General features: G+C 36.5%; 1 protein-coding gene across 2 annotated transcripts in view; it reads left to right on the top strand.

Moving 5' to 3' along the window:
- PPP4R3A (protein phosphatase 4 regulatory subunit 3A) overlaps positions 1-19,124 on the top strand; it is a 46,482-nt gene that overhangs the window by 12,766 nt on the left and 14,592 nt on the right. For both annotated transcript variants that reach the window (XM_064460584.1, XM_064460585.1), the window contains 5 exons: positions 5,853-5,951; positions 8,371-8,988; positions 17,845-17,922; positions 18,024-18,140; positions 18,630-18,746. In XM_064460584.1, coding sequence (XP_064316654.1) covers positions 5,853-5,951; positions 8,371-8,988; positions 17,845-17,922; positions 18,024-18,140; positions 18,630-18,746 — 1,029 coding nt within the window. The remainder of the gene's footprint in view (positions 1-5,852; positions 5,952-8,370; positions 8,989-17,844; positions 17,923-18,023; positions 18,141-18,629; positions 18,747-19,124) is intronic.

Below are 19,124 nucleotides of genomic sequence, written 5' to 3'. Positions count from 1 at the left end.
ATATACATAGTGTTTAGGGAGAAAGCTGATATGGTTGTGGACTGGGGTATATGCTTTTCAATATACTTTGGCAGTGCTTTAGCAATAGAACAGTAAAGACTTATATCCTGAACTTTGTTTTAGATATATCCCTGTACATCCTGTAAGCCAGTGATGAAGTGTGTATTGAATCCCTTTTTGTGCCTGAAACAAGGAAGACTTGAGTTGCTTCCAGCTACAAAGTCTTGCCTCTGCACTAGAAACTTCAGTGTCTCGTGTCATCTGCTTTTGCAGTCCCTTTTTCAATTCCTCACAACAATACAAAGCTTAAATTCATCTGGAGTACCATCTACTAGCTGTGTGGCTTGAAGGTGGCTATTCTTGAATGATGGAGAACAGACTTACTAATAACAAAGCTAAATTTTGAAAAGATCCAAAAAGGCAATGGCAGAATGCTCACAAAAGATGAACTTTCTACCCTTGCTGTCAGGACAAGCAAGGCAACAGTGAAACTATTTCAATAAAATTTCTTCCTACTGTAGCTAAGATAGTAAGGAAAGGTATGTGTTTTTGTGTGGTGAGGGGAGAAACAAGGGGAGTGACTGCTGTTGGTTTTGGGGTGGGTTGGTTCATCTGTTTTAAGTGATCACATGTTCCTTTATCTTCATGCATGTTTTTGTGTGAAATCTAATATTTTTTTGCTGTTTCTGGGTATGGTCACTAGGCCATTGAGTCAAGATTTTGTTATAGAACTAATAGACTGATTTGATTCCATGTGATTCATGGGAATGCAGCTATGACATGGCTAACTGAAAAGTTATGTATGATAGTTGAGCCTTTCATAGAAGCTAATACAATACATTCTGCCAAAAGACTGAGTGTGCCCTTGACGTGTTTATTCCAGTTTTGGGGATAACTTGTCAGCAGATCCAGATATCCATGTTTTGGGTGAACAAATGTGCAAAACCAAATGCAGAATTGAAACTTTATATTACATTACTGGGGCGTTTTTTTAAGCTTGAAGATTCTGCTGCAACTTACCACTATAACTTTTTAATATATGTAATATTTATATGTGTATTATAAATATATAGTGTATATATATTTAATGTAAAAACCTGGGTACTGCCAGTAGTATACTTTGTAAGCAGAAAGCTGCTTATGAAACTACTTTTGGCTGTAAATAACTAGCTAGCCAGGTCCTGAAAGGAGGTTTGGCATGTCCAGGGAAGTTTCTAACTGTAAACAACATAAGGACCTAGATAGGGAACACTAGTAATCAGGCAGCGCAACAAGGGGAGAAACAACCCTTCTCTGTCAAACTTCCAGTGCAGGCCAGGAAAGTGTCTTAGGCCTAAATTGTTTGAGGGCTAGAGATTAATTTGCTTTTTATGATGGAAAGCAAGGATTTGTGAAAGACCTGTATAATTTGGGGGATCACTACTTCTTGAGAGTAGCCTAAATCTCATAGGGATGCCAAGAGGATATTTTGGAGCTACAGAGAAGATTAGTGTTCTCCCTGGATGTGAACACCAGCAAGAGGACACTGTCAATAAGTTTTCTTCATTTTGTTACATTAGGAAAGAAATCTTAAATCAGTTTTACAGCAGAATCAAATCCTGAGTACTAATTGCTCTGAAGTTCTTCATTGTGAAATCCCAGGGCTTGCTTTGGAGACTGTATGAATGCTGTACAACACACCTGCTAATCAGCTGCCCAATGGTTAAATAAAACTGACTTAGTATCTAAGAAAAGTGTGACTTCTGGTGAGTGATATGGCACAAACTTGAGACTGATAGTGTGTATTCAACAACCTTTCTATTAAGGAAAGTAAAAAGTGAGGAGAAATCACATAGTAGATGCAAAGCCTTGTTCATCAAAGTACAATTGCAACCGCTGCTGGCTGAAACTGTTGTGGTAGTAGTTCTGTTTGAAGGTTAGCTTCTTAGGAATGAAGTCTCAAGTAAAGCTGTAGCACACAGTAGTGCTTCCTTGAAAACCTCTAACTAACCAGAACTTGCTCCATGTGGGCATGATGCAGCCAATTATGAGACGTGCAGCAGAGAAATGCCCAATTGTATTCTGAAGTAGTTTTGCCTCAGGCCATGTCTTTATACTGATAAGAGTACAAAAAGTTAACCTCCATTGGTAGAGATGGTTGATATCTCTTTATAGGAATGTTAAATACATAGGTCTTCTAGAAAGAGGCCATGAGCCATGATCAGGGTTTTTACTTAAAATTAAGAATTCCTCATTATATCTTAGCAGTCATAATGAACAGTAATATGAAAGACGACATTTATTTAAACAGTCTTAGGGAGACAGCAAATTTAATATGGGCTAAGGTAGTGATGACACAGCTAACTGGCACTGTTGTCAAAATATTTTTTTTGCAAAGCAGCAAATGTTTTTTCAGACTCTGAATATGATCATAAACTCTACGGAAGTAGTTTCCTGATTATCATCCTATTTTAAAAAAATCTTGCCAAGAACTATAATGCATCTTGAGAAATGTGAGGAGCTAGAATACTAGGATTCTTGCAGAGCACACAATATAAAAGCCTTCAGTAATAAAACATTTGTCCATGTTTATAACTCAGTTCACACAATGTAGCTGCGATTTAGTATTGTGGTCTTACATTTTAATTGTTTAACAACAACCTAGATAAGAAATTTTACATGTTTTAGTCATCCCATCTAGTTCCATGTCTAGAGGCTAACATCTTGTATGTAATGTGAAAGAAGGACATGTTTTTGACCAAACTGAGCCAGAACTGCTTTTATGAATCATAGAAGATTGAAGATTTTATGCTTACAGAGGGGTAATGTGTGAGACTTGTCTCTTTACCTCTCTAACCAATAGCTACTGTTACTAAGCATATTTATTCACGCTCGTGTGTTCTCTTGGAATGGAGGAGGCAAGCTTAAGAAATTTCATTTGCTTTTTGGAGTTGCAAGAAGTAATATTTGGCATTTGGAAGCAACAGGTAGTCTATAGCTGAGAAAGCAGAATGGTTAGTGGATTCAAATTACACTGAGATGATTTCATATAAAACACATAGAAAGATTCCCTTAAATAAAACAAGAAGAAACTAGACTTTTATTAATGCTTTTTTTATCTTTAACTGCCTCTAAAATTTCTTTCGGTCACTTCTCCCTACATGTACAAGTCTTGTACTGCTCTTCTTTTTGATGATTATAAGCTTTGTAGGATTAAGAAAATGGAATTACATTGCTAACTGTCTGCATTTAACAGTGAATTTAAACTTTGAACTGTGTATTAAGCAACAGAATGAGGTTCTTTTCTCGCTTTATTCCATGCTCTCTTTTTAAAAGCGCTTTGAGGCAAGAAAGGATGTACAAGCAAATACTCTCTTACTAAAGATATGGCGAGTAGCAGTTGAAAGATTTCTGTTGAGGTGCTGATATTAATCTATAACATGAAATCTTTGTGTGATAAGACAACAGACATTGTTTGAAATTGTTAATGTTGGCAGTTGGAAAATACTTTTCTAATATTAATAAACCAAACTTGAAGATTGTTCTGCTGCTCAAATAATTTCTTTTAGCAGTTTTTTTGCTGAAGAAACAATTAAAAAATATTGCTATACGATGGCCAAATATACTTCTGTACATCTGTGACTGTAGTTTTCAAAAGCAGTTGTACCTTTGTGTCTTCTCTTTAATTTTTCCTCCCCAGAGGAAGAAGATGGACCTGCCTTGGTCCAGTGCTGGATTTTGTTCATAGTCTTAGGGCTTTTGTTTTTTAAACTTATTGCACTTAATGTAAATAACACTGTCCTTATTTGTGTTCTTTTAGTCATTTCCCTATTTGTTAGTCATTGTCTTTATGGAGAAGAAAATATATTTTGATCTTTTGGAAATTACTTGCTTTGGAATCAAAACACTTTCACTTAAATGGAAATGTAATTAGATAGGAATGTGGCGAGTTCTGCTAGGGTCTACTTAAGATTTAGTGTTAGGTTTGGTGTGGTTTTTTTTTTTTAAATAAGCAAGCGCTACTCAGTGGGAAGTTGATGAGACAATGGCCTTGAAAATTACTGCAGCATAAATACTAATTGCAGAGATTAATGAATCAGATTTTGAACCTGATACACACAATGAATACTGCAGTAAGGTGTCTACTGTTTTTAAAAGGTGGTTAAAAAAGAAACCAACACTTTTTCTTTTAGACCTTCCCTTTCTAAATTTTTGTAAACTTTTTTTCTTACTCTGTAGGAGTCAGCAGTACTAGGTGCTGTCAATCTGTTATTACCAGAGTATTTGCACCGTGACCTGTCTTGTAGAGAACAAACTATTAATTGTGACTTTCTTCTTCCTTTTGTATTTTGGAGGTGGTCTTCCTAAATCCCTTTCTTCTGTGTACCACCTCTTCCTCAACCCTTTGGAAAAGGAAAAGGTAAACTATTTGCCATTTGCAAGGTAAAGCCATTAGTGCCTCTGAAGCAGTATAGCTGCTCTGGTAATGGCAAATTGATTATATTGTATTGCTTGACTGAATCCTAATGGAGCTAGCTGGTCGTGCTCTTTAGATTATAGTTTAGTTTAAGAAGTTTTCTAGTGAGTGCATATCAAAATCTAAATATAAGATTTCTCTTCATCCTCAGTGTTCATTTTAATTTTTGAAATAAATTAAGCATAATTAATCAACTGTCTTAAACTTCATAAATGTCTGGCAACTTACAGTGCTTTTGCAAATATTTAAATTAATTCCTTTAGGAATAATCGCTCTAAGCAAAATATATACTTAATGACACAAAAATACTCTATGGTTCTCATTGGAATATAAGTGGAAAAATTCTCGTGTCTCTTGTCTAGTGAGTAAATGCATGTTTTAGCACTTAAATGATGCAGTTTCATGGGGCTATATAAATTTAATATGGCTATATTTCAGCTAGCTGTTACAGGAAGACAAATGTGAAATTTGATTCAATATTTAAATAATGCATTTTATATTTTCATCTCTTTTCATGGTTTTTTAATTCTAACAGTGATTTAGCATACTCTCTGTAAACTACTGCATCAAATAGCTTCCCAGTGTGCGATATTGCTGCTTTCAGCATCAGCTTCCACTTCCATCTATTGTTTTTGCATGCAGTGTGAAGGCTCTGATAAGCTCTTGAACTATTCTAGTAAGTAGATGAGACCTTAAGTGTCTGGGTAGTAAACATACCTACGCACAGTTTCAACTGACTTCCAGAATTCTAGGGCAAAACATCCTTTCAGAATTGTAGTTTGGGATGAGTAAAAATGGTGTGTGTGGTTCAGTGTAATAGGTATGTGTACTCTTAGGCAGTTAACTGTGCGTATTCAAGTTTCTGTTCTTGTTTAAAGTGTGTAGGCATCTTGGGGCTGCCTTTTAAGCAGCTGTTCTGTGCATTAGCCTATAAAAATGAAAAAGATGGTTGTAACTTTGATACTACAAAAGATGTGCAGTTTTATGTGGTGCAATTGAAACGGATTAAAAAAAAAAACACAAAAAACACCACCTCAAAATCTGTTGGTTTTGTTACCATATTTTATCAGAGGATGCACTGAGCTAGAACTACATACTCTAAATCAGCCTTTTTTGAGGTTTATGATATTATAGTCAGGTGAATTAAGAACTAAAACTTTAAGTATCTTTCTGGAACTTCCTTAGTCTGATTTATGCAGAAATGTTTTTAATTCTAAGAATCTCAGAACATATAAAAATCTTACAAAGTATGAGGATTACATTTGTGTTGTAATACTGTTCTGTCATAATTGGTGTCAAGCTGTTTTTATTATTTTAAAATTTTACTCTTTAAACACTACTCAGGATTGTAAAATCTGAAATGCATTGCCTGAAAATATTCTTCCTCTCTTTAAAGGATACCTTGATTGTGTGGTCTGAAGCTGAAAACTATGATTTGGCACTTAGCTTTCAAGAAAAAGCAGGATGTGATGAAATATGGGAAAAAATATGTCAGGTGAGTTTGATAAATGTAAGATTGAGACAACCTAAATCATCTTTATGTTTCTGTTCAAGATTTTTAGACTGTTCTAAGAGGTGAATCTGAACACAGTAGGTAGAAAGTAAAAACTATTGCTTAGCCACCTCCCCCAAACTGAGTCTGAAAACTTTTTCCTTCCTCCAGAAATTTGATATGAACTTAAACTATGTTGGGGGGTGGGGGGGTGGTTTAGAGCATTTTCAGGTCTTTTTGCTTAACATAACACTTTAGCGGTATTATTGCACAAGGAAGTTTAGCTCAAAATGAGTGCTTAAAAAGTTCTGTAAGAATTAATTTCATAATTAACTTTTTCCAGGTTGGCCAGAAGGGGAAATACTACCTGTCCAAAGTTTTATTGTAGAGACAAAAATGTATGTGAGCTCTTAGTGAATTTTATAATGTATTTCTTGTGAATAAGATAGGGTTAAATCCATATATCTATTTCTACATTTCTCATTCTTCTTTCTCTTATCTCATTCTTTTGTTTCAGGTGAGGGGAGTATTGAGTTTCTCAACAGAACTTTTTTCCATGTAAATGTGACAGTACGCTTCTGTTGATTGTCAGGGTATGAAAGATTGATTTGATAGTTGAAGTAGGAGATAGCTCTATCTCTGTATATCACCTCAAAGCTATAATTCTTACAGTTTAAAGAAATCAAACAATTTATATGTAGCATGTATATATTTTAATATGTGCTAATTAACTCTTGATGTTATACTACAATGACTGCATAACTATAGTCACCAAATCAGTGTTGTTTCTGGATAACATTTGGTCAGGTATTGACCAATACCCAAAAGAGTTTAGTCAATATATTCACTGATTCAATTTGTCAGTTCTTGTTTGGGTTTTTTCTTCCATTCCAAGCATTACAACTTTTCTTAATGTCTTATGTTACACCAGGTGGAACTTCTCTAAATTTGTCTAATTCTGAGTGTGCTCTTTCTTCCTGTTCTTAACAATTATCTAGTACTCTCTGCTCTGTCTTTTGGAGTTTGTTCTCACTGATTTAAAAAATAAAGCAAAAGAAATCTATTTTCATAATTGCATGTGTATAGATCAATCTTCTCCTTTAGGAATGAGTCTTCTCAACAGTTTATGACTTATGTAAACAAGTACAGAAACACTTCCAGGGAGGTTAGCAGTCAAAGGACCAAAAGCTGGGGATGAAACAAAATGGGGGAAAGGGGAAATTGTGTTCTTGGGAAACACCCAGATAAGAAGCCCAGCTTCCTCACCTTCATGTAAAGATCTAATATTTTTCTAAGAAGCCAGTGTCTTTACATCCTGTTTTGAGGCCATGCTATTGTATGTGTGCCTGGTGTACTTTAAGGATCTTAAGCTTCCTCAGTCATTAAAGCTTCTTCTAAAAGGAAAACTTTGATACCACTTATACTGGAAGTGGTTGCTGATGTATAAGCAAAACATATGTGGATTTTAACAGCATTCTGAATTTTAATGGAAGTATAGGCTTGCTGCTACCCATGAAGAGTTTTCTCCCAGATTTTTGGGGGTGATTTTCAAGATTAAAAAGAACAGTACCGTCTACCACTCTACACAGCAGTGTTTTTCTGGATTTGACACAGCAGATACAACAATTAGGATGTCATTAAAGCTGAAACACTCTGGTGCCCAAGCATCTCTGTCTATTTTTTTTCACTAATTCATACTTTCTGCAATTTCTTCGTTGTTTCTCTAGAGAGATCTTTGCAGGTTCTGTGCCTTGTTTTTCTGACAGCTCCAGATTTCCACTGCTCTTTTTTTAAATGCTGGGGTTTTCTGTTCTTAAAAGGAGATTCTGTTCCTCTGTTGAGTAAGTGCACGGTAACAGATTTTGACTTGCAGCTCTCCAGAACTGAAAACAACAATTAAATTAACAAGACTGGCCTCTTTCCTCTGTTTGAGGTAGCAGAAGCTTTGAAAAGCATCAAGAGCAGTTAAATACCCTATAGAAAAATGTTTAAAGCTATCACTGCAATAATGTAATAGTGGTTTGCATTTGAAAATCTGTCCACAGAGAATAAAGGCTAGAAACAAATAGCTTAGTTCAGTAGTCTGTAAAAAGTTGTTGTCCATGATAATAATATGAATTTCCTTTTTTTAAGTACTCGGCAAATGTAGCTTTTTTCTTTATTCTTCCTCCTTTTTATAGAAAATAAAGAGAATTAAATATCTAATGAAGAAATTATTTTGTAAAGCCTTCTGTTTGAAAAAAATCTTTTAATTATATCTTATTTTCCAAACTAGCTGTACTCAATGTCAAACTTATATTTACACTACTATTTTGGCCATACAAAGAAAAAGCATGTGACATTTGAAATGGTATTGTTAAAAAAGCATTCAAGTAGCAGTAAACATTAAATTCCACTTTTTTGAACACATCTTATCTTGTAGGTTCAAGGCAAAGACCCTTCTGTTGATATTACTCAGGACCTTGTCGATGAATCTGAGGAAGAGCGTTTTGATGATATGTCATCACCAGGTCTAGAATTGCCATCTTGTGAATTAAGTCGACTAGAAGAAATTGCAGAACTTGTGGCATCTTCATTGCCTTCACCGTTACGTCGTGAAAAACTCGCACTAGCACTGGAAAATGAGGGCTATATTAAGAAGCTCTTAGAAATTTTTCATGTGTGTGAAGACTTGGAGAACATTGAAGGACTACACCACTTATATGAAATTATCAAGGGAATTTTCCTTTTGAACAGAACTGCACTTTTTGAAGTCATGTTTTCTGAGGAATGTATAATGGATGTAATTGGATGCCTAGAATATGACCCATCTTTATCACAGTCACGGAAACACAGGGAATTTCTGACTAAAACGGCAAAATTTAAAGAGGTGATTCCTATATCTGATCCAGAGCTGAAGCAAAAAATACATCAGACATACAGAGTACAGTATATTCAAGATATGGTCCTACCCACTCCCTCAGTTTTTGAGGAAAATATGCTATCAACACTTCATTCTTTCATCTTTTTTAATAAAGTGGAAATAGTTGGTATGTTACAGGTAAGTTTCAGAGTTTCACAGGGTCTTTATTTGCACTTGGGCAGAGAAAGTTGGTTAATTTTTCTTGGAAAGATTGAGGTGCTTTGGTGGAACTGTCACCTCTGATTCTGAAAGTCACTTTGAAGTATGATGTAAAAGGCATGGATCTGAGTACTGAGGTGGTAAATACATGTTCTTAAATTTCAGATTTTGGACTAGATTCTTTGTAACTGATTTAAATGGAGCAAACCTACATAGAATCCTGAATGAGGTTGTTTGGAATGAATGGTACTGTTTGCATTTTGAAAGGTTGATTTGTTTGGGTTTTTTTCTGTTTTTTGGGACTTTTTAGGCATAAGGTTAAAGATAATTTTTGTCATGTTACCATGACCAAAAAAAATCAAATTACTTCACCTAAATTTCATAAATATAATCTGACACCAGGATATAACTGTTTCTAATTTGGAAGTAAATTAAATTAGTTGTTTGGAAAGTACAGTTTCAGAACATAACATTGCCTTAGGTGCTTGAATGTTTTCTTAGTTTGTCTTATAAGTCCCTAAATAATACAGCTTAGAATTACTATTTTTTTTGTGATGTATGTCTTACTGCAAATGTGAAGAGTTTATATGATGCTTTAAATATCTTACCTCAATGTCTTAAGTACTCTGCACCAGCCCGTGAACTTCCTGAACTGTGTAGAAGCAGGTGGCACATCTCTGTAATAATGGGAGCTTCCTAAAGCTTTCAGCTAACTCAGCAAAGTGTTGCAGCACATCTATTTTGGTTTGTAGAAGTTAATTATCATTATCTTAATTCTCCTAACATTTAATAAATGAATAGCCACTGTCTTTGTAGGGGCTGTCTGATCTGGAGAAATGGACAAAGTGATAGATGCTACTGATTAAGTTAATCATATTTATCTTCAATTGAATCTCAGAATGCACCCTGTTTAATTTCATGGAAAATAAAGCAAAGGAGAGTGAAAATTCCTTTTGCAAGCTCATACATTAAATCATATGTCAAAACTACGCCTCCCAACTCTTCATCCACCACACTCCGATGACCAGAATACTGATACTATTTAATCCACTGTCTCGGAGCTTTAATCTGTCATGTCTACACATGGAGTATTTGATAAGCAGCCAGATGTGCAAGATGTCAACCAGCCTGGCAGCTGAGGCATGTGCCTCACTTGTTGGAGACAGACCATCACTTATTGGAGCGGCAGCTAGAGGCCTGGGAACACCTGGGGCATCTCCAGTAGTACTAGGCCCCACCTTATGCCCAGCTGAACCAAACTCTTTAGGTCTGTATGTGTGTCGTTAATCAGTGAAGTCACAAATGCGTATCTGAAACAGTCAGAAGCCCTTAATCATTTTGGAGCTGCGAGTTTGACAAAGCGTGCAAGCCTGACGTGGAAGGAGTGCTGAAAAAGCTGCAGTTAAGGGGTCTCAACTTGAGTATCCAGCATGACTAGTGTCTCTAAAATATCTTGACCTCTTTGCAAGTGTTGCTAAATACAAAGTCTTGACGATGATATTTTTTGGCCTGAGGAGGGGAGGAATTATTTGGGAGTCTTGGTGTCAATGGCTGGTTCTGAGAGGGATCTTGAACTTTGAAAAGGAAACTGGGCAGGGAGAAAGGGGACCTGATCCTGCAAAATTATTAAGGGTGTGTTTGACAGAAATCCCAAGGTAATGTAATCAAGGACTAGTGGCTGATTAGTTTCCTTTTTTCTGTCTCCTGCAACCTGTGTTAGGTTAATAGATGTAGGGTAAGCTTGGGTTCAAATATCAAGGTTTAGTGTGGTTGTGAAACTTGGTAGTTGCAGTTTACAGTTGAAATGGAGGACCAGATCTGATTTTGATTTGTTGTGTGACGGTGGGTTTCTGAACCTTATCTCTACTTCTGTTGCTGTTGTCTGTGGTTGAGAATAAAGTATAGTCCCTGTGTGGTAGAGCCAAAAGAATTAACATTGCATAACTTTGAAAGTTTGATAAATATTTCAAATTGTTCAAGTGCTTTTTACAGCTTTGAGGAGCCCAGAGTGGTAGCACACGAGGAGGAAAATATATCCTGTGCTATATTGCATTGCCTAGCCCTTTCACAGTACAGCTGTACAGTATTGAGGGGGAGTTCCCTGAGTTTATAAGAATGTTGGGAATTATTTGACAGTGATGATCAGTTCTTGGTTTCGAGGGATTTAAAGGGGGCTATCACAAATTATATGCCCATTGTATTCCTAAGAGATTAAAAGGCTGGCTTGCTTGCTTGATTTTTATAGTTCTCATGGTGTAGATCTAAGCCAAGGTATTTACATGGCATTTATTAATTTATTTATAGAGCAATATGTCAGGTTGCACTTTTCTGTAATGTCTGTCCCCTACAGTTTCATTCCCCCCTTTCTTTCTCCATCCCCCTGCTTCCCACAGTCCACGTATAAAATGTATGATACCATTCTTATATGTTTCTTTAAGCAGAATAAATAATGTTCTGAGAACAAAATTAAGACTGCTTTTGTTGATTTCACCTCTATAATTCTTAAGGTGTTTCTTCCATTAGTGCATGGTTTAACAGGCATTTCTGTAGCTGATTGTATCACAGTACTTCGGTGGCGGTGTGTGTGTCATTTCATGGAAGATGTAAAGTTGTGTGTAACTGGAGTCCCTGGAATTCATTATTTCAGATCTTAAGAGATCCTGGTGCTCGGTGACCTTACATGTGTACTTAAGAAGCTGTTTCTTTTATGAGTCATTATTAATTGAAGAGTTTCTGGTATGCTTCATGTTAGTTTATTGGGAGCCATAGATGAGTCTCAAGTTCTTAGATGATGCATAATACAAGTTGTTATGCTTCTTCTGTTGACTTCAGCTTGTCTCTTCTGGGCCTTTGAGGGTGTGACAAAAGAGCTATCTTTTTAGGAAATTTTACTTCTCAGGTCAGAAGTGAACAGCCTGAGCAGCTGGTATCCTGTAACCTACTGCAACTATTGCACATACAAATGGGTTGTTTTATATTCCGTTCTTTTCTACCTCGCTGGCTCTGAAGGAAAGAATAACAACTCTTACCTCCACCATGAAAAAAAGACGAGCTCTAAAGAGTCCTCCCTCCTCATGTCAGAGCATGTATGAACTAAAGTTGTGCTTTGCAGTTCCACCCTCTCAGATTAACTCAGCCATACCTTAGTTACAGAAAAGTGACTAGAAATTTGTACAATACTCTGTGCAGACTGTACCTTATGCTTTTTGTCAGGCTGGGTGACTTTGCTCAAAATTACCACTGTGTCTTATTTAAGGTATTTGGTGTCAAGATAGGACATTTAAGGTCATTAAAGGGCACTGACATTTAAGGTCAGTTTTTCAATTATAGCTAGTGAATTCTGTAAATAAGAATATTCTGGTTCTTAAGAATTCTAGCTTTCTTAGTAGAGATTTTGGACATCTTTAAAAGAAAAAAATGTACAGATTCTGTAGCCATGGAAGATACCTCTTCCATGATTTTGCTTTCTTTGGTAGGTAAATAACTGTTGCCTGTTCTGTGGTAAAACCAAAACTAGAGAATGGGTCATCTTTGGCACTTAGGGTTATGAACTGTATTCTTCCCTCCTTCATTAAGGTTAGCTTTCCCATAATCTTTATAAAAATGCTTATACTGGGCTTTTCTGAGGAATGGAGGTTAGCTTATTTGTGATTTAATTGTCTAAGATCTGTCATTTTAAGTAACTACGTCAAGATCTCACTAAACGAGATACTGTTGGTCATGATGGATAGTAAACCCACAATACTAGTATTTCCAGTCTACAGAATTAACTGCTGTGGAAACCTACTCAATTACAGGTTTTATGATCACTGTTTGTAAGATACGAAAGAGGTGTATAACATTTTTTTCCAATTTCAGCCCCTCCTAATATGCTCTTACTGCTTGGGCTCCAACCTGTTCTAGTCTTGAGATGTCATAGCCACCAAGAAACCTTGCTGAAACATGAAGTTCGCCAAGTTTTGAGAGTGGGGGTGGGACAGGTAAGTGGTGTTTCTTACTTTATATGACGCTCTTTTGCAATTTTAAAAATATATACTAATGTTCACACTGGAGGCCACCAGTTCTTTCCCTTTGTATTATTAACTAGTTCTTAAAAACCAAAAACTTGCAAAACTGCGCCATAGAGTGAGCAAACACTGTTTCCTCCTGTTCCTGCCCCCCCTTTCTCATTGGCATGTTCTTTTTGCCAGCAAGATCCTGTGGTGTTTTTATCTTCCAGAATACAGAATATTGTTAGGGCTACTTTTGAGTGTGCATTTAGACTTCAGTCTTTTATTTTCAGGAAAGTGGAGAGTGGAAGGGGAAAATTGGATGTATGTTAAGATAATTGATGTGCCTAGTAGAGCAGTGATTGCATGGCATTATGGTACTGGTAAATCAGCTTTTTTAAATACAGTAATCGTATTACTGATAGTCCTCCCCTTTTCAATAACTAAAAAATTGTAGGAATTTAGGTACATCTGTATATTTTACTGGACTTACGTATAACAGTGGGCTGTTTTTAATTTTGCAAGTGTTTTTACGGATAGTTCTTAACAGGACCTCGTGGATGTAAATGTAATTATCTGTAGTTGTGTTAGAGGGAGGATTGTGTCAGTGTGTGTTGGTAGTTCTGCCCAAATGTGTTAGGATTGGAACATCTTCTGCCAGTCTGCTGTTTTACAGTAGTTGGCTCAGGGATAACTCTAGAGATTTACCTTCGGCAAAATTTACCTTGAAATAAAAGTAAAACGATGCCACTTTCTAGGGGAAATAACTTAGTGAAAGTAGTTTTCAAGTGGTGCATGCTAATAATTTCTGAGATCAACTTTTTCATTGTAGAAAATTATTTTCAATGTGTACAGAAACTCCAGATGTGATCAGGTGGATCCCACTGCTGCTTCAGTATGTTGTCTCGAGTGGAAATAGCTTATTGATGGAGAATGAAGGCATGTGTGGGAAGGCAGTCTGAGATAAAGGAGACTGCAACATTTTAAACTACGAAATCTTCTGGTGTGGTAGCAGGAAGGAATGCATGTTTGAAGCTGCAATTCTCTGTTTGCTGGTAACATTTTATGAAACTTTCACTTTCTGGGCTGAAATATTATTTCTGCCTAAAATGGAGGTGGAAAATTGGATGGGAAGTATGCTTGTTTTCCAGATTAAGTCACTGAATTTCTTGGATTATTTTTTTTTTTGAGAAACGGATGTTTTTTGTCATTTATCTGTAATCACAGACATGAAGTATCTGATAACTGAAAGTTAATTATATTTGAGAGGCCTGCTTTCGAAGAACTTTTTTTAAGTGCCTTTTGGGAGGAGGAGGGCTGCTCTGAAAGTTGAATCACAAATGTAAATAGTGTCTTTTTTTGTGATCTTACTTTGAGGGTTTTCTTGTTTCTGAAGTCATAAATGAGTGAGTAGATAGCCTGGCTTAATTTTATCCTCATGAACTTTGAAAGGTATTGAATCCTAGGAGCATCTACTTAGGTATTGCAAAAGCATAAATGAATAAACTTACTGTTTCGTATATCTGTAATTTAGGTATTGCACATGCAATAATCTCTGTGCATGGAGAAAATAGCTAGATTGTGCATATACCCCGTAAACTATCATTTGCAGTTTTGTTGTCTTGGAAAACAGTTGTGACCTTCACAGCTTCTAAGATACATCCAAATGGGGTTTGATACTTGTCTGCATGAAGAGGCCAGATACTGCAAAGAATTATGCATTTGCACTGTGTTCACTTCACAGACATATTTTTGGGGATTTTTGCAAGTTGGAAAAGAAACCAGAAAACACTTAAGTGTTTGTAATACTAGCATTTGGTGTTGGTGCTTTGTGGCTTCTAAAATATGTGAACTCTGCTGTCAAACTATGCATTTCCATAGATTTTGGTAGTGTTGCTCAGGAATGTATCTTTAGATATGCTGCCCTTGTCATTAATTTTACAACTTAAGAGAGAGCATCTTGCATTTAAAATGTTCATTGCAATCACCATTTTTTCTATAAATGTGAGAGGGTTGGGGGTTTTCCCATCAATAACAATCTGTCTACCTTTCATTAAGTATCTGGAATGAGACAGCACCTAAATGCATTTCAGGGCTAAGACATAACTGCAAATTTAGTAATAAGTTGTTCTAATTTTCTTGGAATAACTGCCATTTACTGCATATTATCCATGTAAGGGCGGGATGTTTCGAATCACTCAGATCCATCTTTATTTGTCTGATTTTAAATAAATCACGTTTTTTCTGAGACAGAGATTTCATATCTGAGACCCAGATAATCCTATTAACTTAAAAATACAATGTATTTAGTGGACTTTGGGAGAGATGGTGTGGGAAATGTGTCAGTATTTTATTTAAGACAGAATTTTCAAGTGCTGTATCATAGTATATATGTGAGGTGTTGAAAAATGGTAACATACCGAACTTCTCAAAATTCTTCCTGAAACGTTGTCAGCATTGAAGTCTTCCTCACTTGCCAATGTTAGGAAGTCCCCTCTGCAAGCCCCAAATGTTTGCAAGCCCAGTAACAGGGCGAGTGGGTTGGCATTCAGTGTGGATGGCCACATCTGGAACCAGGCAGGGGTGCGGTGGGATCTGATCAGAAAGCTGAGCTGGGGTCCTGCCCAGCAAGGCTCTGCTGTGTAGCTCTGGATGGAGGTGCAGCTTCCCTGGCCCCCTTGGTCTCTGGGGCTCTGCAGTGGGTCGTAAATGAGACCTGTGTTATCACCAGCAGTGCAGGGTCTCCTCGTCTCCTTCCACATTTTGACTAAAAATAATTTGATACTTTGGGTAATATCATGTGCCTTTTTTTAATGCAGAAGCACACCAGTCATGGGTCTGACATATATAAATGCTGAAATTCCCATTATTTTTTTCCCAGTAACCATTCTGAGATATATCTGTGGTATTGACTTGCACTTACTGACAGGTATTATGAAGGAGGTGAAAAGTTCATTTCACAGTAAGAGTGGAAACAGGGGTTACACTTCCCAGTTGGGGATCTCAGAAGTTTTGATAGATTATTTCTACATCTTGATCAAAATAGCAAAAAGAGAAATGAAAGCAAACTACTTAGCCTTTTCTTGAACACACTGCTAATTGTGGTAAATAACTTGCATGTTCTTCAAAAGAACTGGATTTGATGGTTTTTGATTTGGGGGTTTTTTGGTTTTGGAGTTTTTTTTCCAGTAAAAAGTATGTCATTATCTCTACTGCGGGTTAGCTATGTTAACCTGTAATGTGTAATGAGTAAAATATTAGAACAGGAAACTTACCAAGCCATGTAACAGCTGGGTAGCAGGTAGGCAAACATCCTTGCATTCTTTCATCACAGCTTAAATTATGTTTATTGAAATCAAAGACCTTAATAGTTGTTTTGAACATGTTTAACTGTTGAAATCTGAACGTCAAGCTTTATATTTCCAGTGCTCAATCCTCCACAGTGAATTTAAGTAAACCTCAAATGAGGCCTCTCCTGTCTTATTTTGTTTTTGAATTAGTCACAGAAGTAGCACCTGAAATTGTGTCTAGAAATCATTCTTTGTTCATTATCACTGGGTTGTTGGGTCAGGTTAGAAGCACAGCATCAAACGAGGAAACGTGGCATACCCTAATTATAGGGTTTACCTTAGAGTGGTGAAATGCCTTGTAGGGTAGTAGCTCATGCCAGCCTATTTTGGGTTTATCTATGTTGTGCAGTGCCATGGTTTGGGTTGCGACAGCATTATAGCTGCATTAGCATGGTGTGCTGTTGGAACTGAGGTACTCATTTTCTCAGCAAGGCTGCAAGGCGAGCCTGGATGAGGTGCCTAGATAACTTTGCAATATAAGAAAGTTTATGCGGATGTATCTGTACTGCTTCACGGTTCTGCTTATTACTGTGTAAACATAAGCAAGGCAACTTGAGTTTCTAGCACTGTGGTGTTGGGGTGAAGGGATGGGCGCATGGTGTTACTGACTTCACAAGAAGCAACACTGGCAGCTTTTTGAAAAAAATCTATTTGCACCTGATGTACAGGTATCTTTTTCAAGCAAGTGCTGTCTTATTACTGTATAATATTGGGGGAAGGTTTATTTCTGTTTTAATAATCATCCAGTTGTTAGGACTGTAAAGGTTATGGGAAGCTAAGTATTGCCGCCTCTTTCAGTCCACATACTTGTTTGTAATGTGATGGCTGCTGTTAGTAGTTTTGCTAAGGTACAGCAGTATGAAAAATAACAGAATGGTTTTTGTTTGCTGCCAGCCAGAATGCCCAACAAATGCTGTACATAATAGGAATGGTTATTTTGATTTGGTTTCTAGAATTCACCCTTTTCATAACAGTAGGGGGAAAGAATCTCACCCCGTTCCTGCTATTACGTAGCTCTCCCTTTGTTGTGTACTTGCTTCAGTTCTACCAAGATCTTGTAACATTCCAAAGACGTGTGTGTAGAGCTGAGTGGGAGATCATGTTTATCAAAACATGTGAACAGTTGAAGCAAGGGTATTTTAATGTGGTTTAGGGGGATGAGCATGTGACAGTGGGGAAGGAGGTTGGAGAAGAAGTCATAGACAAGATGATGAGAATGGCAGTAGAGAATAGAAAAAGGACTGCCAAAAGGCAATACAAGATACATTGTAACTGAGGGGTCGGGGTGGTGTTTAACCTTATAAAAGCTCAAAACCCAAATTCATATGAATTTGTTTGAAAACTGAATTAGAAAGTTGATACTGGTATGATTAACTACAGTACGCAAGCGTATGTTCTCTTCACTGCAGGAGACACGGTTTAGATGAACTTTATATTATACTAGGATGGCTTTTGATATTGTCAAATAAACAAATGGTATTGTTTTGCCTTTGTAGGAAGATGAAAAATTTCTGACAGACTTGTTTGCACAACTAACAGATGAAGCCACAGATGAGGAGAAAAGACAGGAATTGGTAAGAAATCTGTAAAACATACATGAAAGGGACAGTTACTACAAAGTGATACGTACATCTTTTTTTTAATTACTAACTAGTATATTATTCCTGTTTTTCAGGTAAATTTTCTGAAAGAGTTTTGTGCATTCTCTCAAACACTGCAACCTCAAAACAGAGATGCGTTTTTCAAAACCTTGTCAAATATGGGCATACTGCCAGCACTAGAAGTCATATTGGTAAGTCGGCTCAGTTTTATTTGTGGTAACAATATTGTATATCTCCAGAGAGTTTTTCTTAAAAAGTAAGTATGCCAAACTTCAGTCACATGGTTCTCAAGTGTTTGATTCATTTGTCTTGTCTTAGCTTGAGATTCAGAACACTTAATAATTTTTGTAAAACTTTAAAAGCAGTTACAATATGGCATTCGTAAGTGCCCTGGCATTCTTATATTTTTGTTTTCTCATTTGCTTTCCAATCTTGACATGCTTCTTAGTGTACAATTGAGTAAGAAAACAGGAAAATAGACCACAGGGCAGGGAAACAATGAAATTTATTGTTGAAAGTACAAAGAAGAGGTTAGAGCCAATTCAGCTTTAGAATATAGTTTCAGTAATAGTTAGGTATGGCTTCTAAGCAGGAATTAAAAGCTATATGCTTTCTGTTTTTCATTCCATTTAAGCCTTTTCTTTTAAGGAAACATAAGTGACGTTATTTGACCTTTCCAGGGTATGGATGATACACAAGTACGAAGCGCAGCCACTGATATATTCTCATATTTGGTTGAATACAACCCATCCATGGTACGAGAGTTTGTCATGCAGGAAGCACAGCAGAATGATGATGTAAGTAGAGGGTCCCCAGAAATGTGTGTATTGTTTTTTGAAGTTACTGTTTTATGTTTAGAACTCTATTAAATGATATGAGCCCTAGTTCTGAAGAGTATGGAATATTGCCATGATGGTTAAAGGATACTGAACTACCATGTTTCTAGAAGTCCTTCTAGTCAGGTGAGATGAGTGTCCACCTTTTTCCATATCCTTGTTCCATTGTGTGTAAAGTAAAATAGGTTACCCTAAGCCACCATTTTGGTTAACATCAACTGTCATACAGGCAGAACAAAATGTTTTTGAATGATGGCCTCCTTAAAATGTGAAATATAAATTTCAGTCTTGATCTTAGCATGTACATGTGTTTTTAATTTACTTGTAAGAAACCTGTGT

Source organism: Phalacrocorax carbo, chromosome 9, assembly GCF_963921805.1.
Source record: "Phalacrocorax carbo chromosome 9, bPhaCar2.1, whole genome shotgun sequence".
Taxonomy (NCBI): Eukaryota; Metazoa; Chordata; class Aves; order Suliformes; family Phalacrocoracidae; genus Phalacrocorax; species Phalacrocorax carbo.
The sequence above is the reverse complement of the archived record's forward strand: the minus strand, read 5'-3'. Positions and strand labels throughout refer to the sequence as shown.